The 8874-nt window shown below is 36.0% G+C and overlaps 1 protein-coding gene across 2 annotated transcripts; it reads left to right on the top strand.

Moving 5' to 3' along the window:
- The first annotated feature begins 119 nt into the window (after nt 1-119).
- On the top strand, nt 120-8534 carry LOC128237459 (procathepsin L-like). Of its 2 annotated transcripts, XM_052953018.1 has the most exons (7): nt 123-506; nt 2337-2479; nt 3097-3249; nt 3423-3455; nt 3595-3786; nt 4134-4299; nt 4690-8534. In XM_052953018.1, the coding sequence occupies exons 1-7, from the start codon at nt 356-358 to the stop codon at nt 4890-4892; spliced, it is 1041 nt and encodes a 346-aa protein (XP_052808978.1). In that variant the 5' UTR covers nt 123-355; the 3' UTR covers nt 4893-8534. The 2 variants fall into 2 exon arrangements, with proteins under 2 accessions (XP_052808979.1, XP_052808978.1); XM_052953019.1 differs by lacking the exon at nt 3423-3455 and having other exon boundaries at nt 120-506.
- Nucleotides 8535-8874: the final 340 nt, after the last annotated feature.

Genomic DNA, 8874 nt, shown 5'->3' with positions numbered 1-8874 from the left:
AGACGAATGCATCTAGACGAACGCAACTAAACGAATAACATTAAAAGGGAACCAGTAAATATTGGTATCCTGTGACAGCAATATTAAATGGGTAAGGAAACCAGATTCTGGTACACTTTTAATCCACGCGATAGGTGCAGATTATTTACTTTAGAAGGTCGAAGTTCATAGTTTGAGCATAAACCAACATGGTTACCCAGCGGTTAGTTACCATCTTACCCTGAAACGATTGGACAGGGTGATATTGAAATTGTTTAAAACAAGAATATGATTTGCTGATACTTTACACATTTACTTCCGTATTGAAACCATTTATATCTTCACCTGTAAAGCAGTAACCGTTTAAAAAGGAGTTATGAAGATGATGCTAGTTTTAAACCTTGTCGTTGTACTGTTAACGTTCCAAGTGGAGCTGAATGGTGCTTCTGGACCAGATATTGGGATTAATAAAACGACTTCGGAAATAAACTTGGGCGCCATTTTCGAGGAATTTAAACAGGATTATGGTGAGTATGGATATTTATAAAAAAAAATGTGAAATTTTGTAAACTAAACATTTAACACAAACAAACGTACCTTTAAACTTTCTTCTAACATTTAAATAAATAGTAATTCAGATCAAAAGACGAATTTTGATTTCAATTATTAGATCCTTAACAAAGGTTCTCTAAGCAAAAAACGATCCGAATAGATAAGTTACAACGAATCATCGTTAAAATACTGAATTACCATCCTTATCAAATCATTGGGTGAATACCCGAAGATACTCAGCGATATCAAAATATAAAAGGGCCTGCTTCCTTCTTATACCCTACACACTATTAGTCATTCTTAATGTAATGATTTTGATTTAAAAGTTATAATAACGTTGTGTTTACTGTATACCATCTGTTACTATCAATGGCTCCTGAAAAAACATAGTAAAACTGTAATGTATTGAAATTCACACTCAGACTTTTACATGGAACATTTAATTACATCAAATGAGGAATTGGATCATTTATCAATATTGTATATATTAGTTAATTCTTTCAATACTGATGAAATACATGTAGAACTCCTTGTACATGTCATTATAACTTATTTTACTAAAATATTTACAGTATATCAACAGTAATATTTGCATTGAAATGAAGGAATATGTCAAACAGACACAATTTCATTTATATCAGTTATTGTCATGCTTAAAAATCACTTGTCAAGCCTTTTTTATCATTGCTTACTTCATACATGTATACATAAAACCAGGTAAACATAAACATACATGTATTCATGACAGAAAGAGTGAAAAAGACTATAGGTGAGCTATTTTTAGGTTAACCTACATAACAGGGTACAAGGTTTACGTCCCACTAGGAATACTCTCCTTCATGGAGGTGACGTAAACAACATTTTTTAGCTGAGTAATTCCTTTAAAGTTTAAGCTTAAGAAGTGAATATTTAGTGGATATTACATACCAGCCATGGCACCGAACTGCTGCTTCACTTGACGGACACGATCACCGGAGGGGAAGCTGATATACCGGTATGCAAGGGCAGAAAGCACCTGTCCAACCTGGCGGCAAACTCTGCTTACTGTGGGCTGGCTCAGGTTGACAGTGTCACCGACAGTCAACTGGAAAGCTCCTGTTGCCAAAAATCGCAGATAGCTTAAAACGCACAACACCAAAGGTATTGCGAAACATCTGCCTGTGTCCCGGGCAGCTGCCTGGCATAAATCAACAATGAAGTAGATCGTATCCGGCCGGAAACGATAACGAGCAAATATCTCCTCTTCCCGTAGGTCCTCCAGAGGGTTACTCCTATCGCGAAAAACACGAGGACGTGGCACTTGCCTCAGAAACATACGATCTCTAACGATAGCTCTATGTCCAGCCGCCATCTTTGAAGGTTGCAAAGCTTCTAAATTATAGACTCAACATTTGAGACTCAGGCTCAGACTTTGAACTCAAACTTTGATCTCAGAAACATTAGTGAATACCGTTTTACAGCCCAAAGTCTGAGTCTTGAGTCCTAAGTCTACATTTGAGGCTAAGACACGTACGTGAATACGGGCCCAGATCCTTGCGTGTTTCAATTCTTAAATTTGATAGCGCGCTTCATGGGATTTGCTCGCGTGCCCTACTGCGTTCATACAGCATGAACCCAAGAAAAAATGCGATCAAGCCTTACATGAATTAAAATCATATAAAAAATATATCCTAATACTGTTTATATAAACAATAAATATAAACGTGTAAACATTTGCATAATCTAAAGCATCATCATTATATCTTAAAACTAATTATCCTTCCATTTTAATTACCATACATTATAATTTTCAAATTTGAATTAAGGCAAACAATACGCTAATGCATCCGAGGAGGCGCGGCGACGTGCGATATTTGCAGACAACGTTGAATACGTCAACGCCCATAACTTCCAGTTCGCATTGGGGAAGATGTCGTACTACATGGGTGTCAACCAGTTCTCAGACATGGTAAATTGTTTAAGTTTGAAAATGGGTAGTGGGCATAAAGATTTTATTGAAGTACCAATACAACCAAAATCATATCCTAATATAGGCTTTGCATGAGGATCTAAGATCCACCCATATGAGTTCATTTTATGAAACATTTTCCGTCAGTCCATCAGAGGCAAACTTACGATAGATTTATATCCACGATGAAGTTAAATTTAGCCAAAAAATAGATTGGATTCAGATACTTGATATTAATTACTCATTATCTACATTACTCCAAAGGAGTTAAGATAAAACATATCAATATCTGCGATGTAGGGTCGAATCACATTGGCTATCTATTGTAACTTTTTTAAATAAATCTTTTAAACGACTTTTGAAAGTCATTCGATTACTTTTAATCCACACACGCACCGACGCAAGCACGCACACACGAACGCATATATACATAAGTAGGATCGTGCACTTAAGTCACATTGTCTTTTCACAGAATATTCTCTATGTTTTGGTCACGTGACAATAAACTCATTACATTACAACAGCCTACTGTACTTCGTTAGATATTGTCTTGCAATATATAATTTGCTAATCATTGACTAAATGTATAAATGCTATCGCCATAATGATAATTACAGACGTTCGAAGAGTGGGCGTCATTATACACGAGTCGGATGATTGATGACGTCGGCAACGGCAACGCTTCCACTTTTCTGACGCCAGAGAATTTCAGGGCGCCGGGTTCTGTTGACTGGCGTCAAAAGGGTTACGTGACTTCAGTTAAAAGCCAGGTACTCGTGGATTATTAAGCAATTTCACTGGATATTATACACCATTTGTGTCAAACAACTTGTGAATACTTTCTTGCTGTAAAGTTTATTGGAACTGATATTAAACACAAATGAGCGATGGTGTATTATTTTTTTTTTTACATATTTTGATTAACTCGAATTTCATTTTACAGGGTGCTTGCGGATCGTGCTGGTCATTTAGTGCCGTAAGTGTACTACATCTGTGTCCTATTTCTTTCAATAACTCTAACATAAATACTTTTCTTTATAGATATTTGTGCTGATTTAAAAATGTTTCATCATTCCAAAAACTTTCTTTCCCTGCATTTACTCGAAATCATTCAGACTGGGGCAATAGAAGGACAACATTTCCGGAAGACAGGCAAACTGATATCCCTCAGCGAACAACAACTCGTTGACTGCTCCCGTTCCTATGGCAACAAGGGTTGTGGTGGAGGGTTCAAGGACCAGGCCATGCTGTATGTCAAGGACGCGGGAGGAATCGAGTCAGAAAAAGTCTACCCTTACACTGACTCGGTAAGTAACCCTGTGATGATATTCTTTATGATATTCTGCAAAACACTAATGTCATACAGTACTTTCCAACATCTTTGACCACTGGTATGTTTTAACCAACGTTTATTTAACTGGAATGTAAAACTCAGAATAAAGACGTTATCAACATTCATACAATACATGAGAAAGACTTCCCACAGGTGGCTGTACTGACCAGATGTGCACTTAAATTAACATCTATCAAAAATCAACTTCTTTTGTTGTACAGCTGCATCATGACTTGTACAAAGTCAATAGACTATTGGTAACAACTGGAATATAAAGGGCATTTATTTATGAAACTAATACATCGGTTTAAATGTTTTTAGAGTAAAGTGTTTTCTTGCCGATTCACAAAGTCCATGGCAGTTGCGACGGTGACTGGGGTTAAGAAAGTAGATTCGACAGAATCCAGTCTTATGGATGCAGTCGCGTCACAGGGGCCCATTGCAGTTTCCATCAAGGTCAACAAAAAATTCAAGAATTATGCCGGAGGTAGGATTATTCTTCTGTTGTTGTTGTTTTTCTTTACGGTGAGTGGATTGGTTAATACCAATGTGACAGGTTACAGTTCATTATAGCTTTTCAACTTTCATAGTTTGTTTTTATTGCAAAACTAAACAATGCATTAAAAGTATATCAACATGGACAAATCGTACACTGTTGTTAAACCAACAGTACTTTCAGTACTTTGATTATTTTCATAACGCTCATAACCTCAAATTATGTGTTGATGCTGAGATTTATCATCAATACCGTCTTTCTAAAGTATGTTTTTTCAAGTTTCTATATATATTTATATGCAAGTTTATTCGTCCTGTTTAAGGAACGGGTGTATAAAGCATAATGCAAATAATTAATTTTCTACCGATTGTGTTTTCACAGGCATATTCTACGACTCAAGTTGCATCAGTGCAGAAGCCGGTCATGCGGTGTTGGCTGTGGGGTATGGCTCGACCCCTGGGGAATATTGGCTCGTCAAGAACTCGTGGGGACCTCGCTGGGGCGAAAAAGGGTACATCCGGATGGCTAGAAACAAGGGAAACGTTTGTGGGATCGCGAGAAAACCTGTGTTCCCGACAGTTTAGATAAAGCTTCCATGACATAGCCTTAAGCAGAGACTTGTGACTTTTAGTTAGGCGATGATACAAAAACTGATATCAGCGTACAATGGCGTCATGTTTTTTTTTTATATAGATTCGATTAAGGCCCATATGTTTGAGAAGAATACTATAATTATTAGTATTTGGAATGTTGTTGAAACAAACCTATCACATGTATGTTCAAACCAATTATCCATGTATTACCGTCAATGAATCTTATTTCATAATCATGTTTTTGTTTGCCTAGTTCGTTTTTTTATAGAAAATTTATTTTGGTTTGTACATCTTAAAACTTATTCCGTGGATGCATTGCAACACTGCATGCCTCTCATGTGAGCATAAGACACTCCTAAGACATAGAACTCTAATCATAGAACTCTATGTGTATTGCTTAGATCTCCCCGGTGCGGTCCATAGCTGCATCCCGAAGCATAGAACTCCTCGGTACCCCCCTTATGTTGTTGTTTTCTCCCACCCTAGATAAGTAGATCCTAATACTTTAAAAATTTGAAATTCTCATCTTCTAACGGGCAAAGATAAAAAAGTATGATTAAAAAATATAATTAGTAGTAGTGGTAGTAGTAGCAGTAGCAGTAGTAAGTATAGAAGAAGTAGAAGTAGTAGTAGCAGTAGTAGCAGTAGCAGTAGTACAAATGTAGTAGGAGTGGTAGCAGTAGCAGGAGCAGTAGTAGTAGCAGAAGCAATAGTTGACGCAGTAGTAGAAGTAGTAGTAGTAGTAGCAGTAGCAATAGTTGACGCAGTAGTAGAAGTAGTAGAAGTAGTAGCAGTAGTAGCAGTAGTAGCAGTAGCAGCAGTAGCAGTAGTAAGTATAGAAGAAGTAGAAGTAGTAGTAGCAGTAGTAGCAGTAGTAGCAGTAGCAGTAGTACAAATGTAGTAGGAGTGGTAGCAGTAGCAGGAGCAGTAGTAGTAGCAGTAGCAATAGTTGACGCAGTAGTAGAAGTAGTAGTAGTAGTAGTAGTAGTAGTAGTAGTAGTAGTAGTAGTAGTAGTAGTAGTAGTAGTAGTAGTAGTAGTAGTAGTAGTAGTAGTAGTAGTAGTAGTGGAAGTAGTAGCATTAGTATAAGTTGTAGTAGTAGTAGTAGTAGTAGTAGTAGTAGTAGTAGTAGTAGTAGTAGTAGTAGTAGTAGTAGTAGTAGTAGTAGTAATAGTAGTAGTAGCAGCAGCAGCAGCAGCAGTAGTAGTAGCAGCAGCAGCAGCAGCAGAAACAGCAGCAGCAGCAGCAGCAGCAGTAGTAGCAGCAGCAGCAGCAGCAGCAGCAGCAGCAGCAGCAGCAGCAGCAGCAGCAGTAGTAGTAGTAGTAGTAGTAGTAGTAGTAGTAGTAGTAGTAGTAGTAGTAGTAGTAGTAGTAGTAATAGCAGCAGCAGCAGCAGCAGCAGCAGCAGCAGCAGCAGCAGCAGTAGTAGTAGTAGTAGTAGTAGTAGTAGTAGTAGCAGCAGCATCAGGTAATTGTAATAACGGTAGTGGTGGTCGTGGTGGAATGTAAAATTAATGTCCTTAATTCAATAATGGTTTTATACAGAGGAAATTTATGCAAATCCATCATGCCTTCTGATACCCGGGAATTGTATGGACCGGGGGTAATAATGCGTCGGACGCTCTATATGTCGAGAGCTGTATGTGTTGTGAGTTGTATGTGTTGGGAGTTTTATGTGTCGGTAGTTGTACGCATCACACGTGCAATAATTTGCTTTATAGAATTTAGGATAAAAAAATCGATTTTACTTACTGAAACAATAAATGAAATTCAATTTTATCCCCAACTCCATCTTAACTTTTACCCTTAATAACCGTCGTTTCTGAATTTACCAATTAAATGCCATATTATATACTTTTTAGGCATATCATAAAAAGAAAAAAAATGTGCTTTTAGTTTAAGATCGCAAAAAAATTCACCTCGTTAACACCATGAGAGAATATTTAACTTGTGGCTACGCCACTCGTAAAGCAGCTTAAAACATTTGTGTTCACTTGGTAAATATAACGATCTTACACTGAAACAAGAAAATTTATCTTTATATATAAACTCAGAAAATACATTATTTAAACTGAATTAACTTTTTCTAAAACTCCTGCAAAAAACGTTATAAAATTCAAATATTTTATCTATATAATAAGCCTTTTTGCTGCCATTTTCCTAAAGAAGATCTGTTTGCTAATATAATGCAGGCGCGTTGCTGACTGTACGCAAATACGCAGTTGAGTAATGAAACTTAGACATGTTGAAGTTTTTTTTCATACCAACACCCCCGAATTTGAAATGAAAACCGTAGGGGGTAAAGGGGTTAACATATGTTGTCCGGAAATGACCTAATTTCGATCTGCGTAATCCCAAATTGGCCATAGCTACGCGCCTGTAATGGACCCAAAACATGTCAACTTCTTAAAGTTCATTATTGTTTGTATATTTTTTTGTCATTTATCAAACTGATCGCAGCAAAGTCTGTAGTACATGGAAGTGGTAGCTTCAATTTCCAACGCATGGTGTGGCCTGAGAAATCTGAGATGGCTTCCAAAAAGGCCGATAAAAATCAATTCAGTAAAACTGATAAATGTGGCAAATCTCCTTGCTTAGATAAGGATGGATATTCACATTGATATAACTTCTCTAAAATTGTACTTAAAACACTGACCAAGTTTCATGTAATGGTCATTTCAAGGTCAGAGTATGAAAAATCCCCCCGTTTTTTCAATATCCTTTTCTTCTTTTTAAGTACACATGGACTTTCTTTGAGACTCATATGCTATCAAAATGGAATGCTAAATTTCCAAATACATTAAACTATAAAAGCTATAACACTCCTAGTTCAGCTACTACTTTGGATGTTATCAGCTTTAAACACATTCTTGATTCTTATGCTTTTTAGAATGAAAAAAAAAACGTGAATACGTGCAGTCAAAATGTTTTCTGACAGGATTGCATTGTTTTTTCTTAAATACTGCAACATAATATCGCTTAGTGAAAAGGAGTTGTATTACATTTTTTTTCTCATTTATTTTCATATAGACTAGTAATAACACATTATCTTCATCTATATATAATATAACCTTCTTTGCATTTTTTATCAGTATGGTTAAGCTCACACACACACACACGCACACACATACACACACGCACACACACACACACGCGCACGCGCACGCGCACACGCACACGCACACACACACACACGACAGTGATGTCCCCTACACTTAGATATGCATACAAGTAAAAACTACAATAGAGAATTAATATTTGTTAAATAATTCAACAAAAACATACATTACGAAAATATAAAAAATAAAAAAATGAATCGTTATGGCTATTTGTGTCTTTTACTGATTATGTTAGTTTCAGTATTTCCTACTTTTTATTGTGGGCTTCGTACTTATCGTTTTTTAAAGCAATTTGCCCTTCTATTTTAATCCTTAATTTAAGATACATCATATATGCATTAAAGGATAGATGTCTATTATTGCACTTGGTTGAGTTTATATAAAATTTCATTAAAACAATAAGGAAGTTGTAAACATTACTATATTTGTTTTTACATACTATTCCCAATAAAGCCTCACGTTTATTGATTATGATGTTAATTGTTGTTGAGGCAATAAAATTATTTAATTTGTTCCACAACTGTTGTGTTTCATAGCACTCCCAATATAGATGTTCTATGGATTCGACACCTGAATGGCAAAATGAGCATAATGTACAATCGACAAGTTTGTACTTAAAAAGTAATGTATTTATTGGTATTATTCTCAAAAGGAACTTGTAATAAAAACTACGTAAGGTGGTGTCTATTGTTGATTTGTATATATTACTATATATATGTTTCCATTCAATATGTTCATTTTCGCTTGCTAAAGTTTCTGTCCATTTTAGTTCTGAAGTTGGTGTTAATGTTGTTTGAAGTAATATTAAGTAAAGAAAATTGTTTGATTGCTTTGATTGTACAACTTTTTCTTTG

The sequence above is a fragment of the Mya arenaria genome, chromosome 6, assembly GCF_026914265.1.
Source record: "Mya arenaria isolate MELC-2E11 chromosome 6, ASM2691426v1".
In the NCBI taxonomy this organism is placed as follows: Eukaryota; Metazoa; Mollusca; class Bivalvia; order Myida; family Myidae; genus Mya; species Mya arenaria.
The sequence above is the reverse complement of the archived record's forward strand: the minus strand, read 5'-3'. Positions and strand labels throughout refer to the sequence as shown.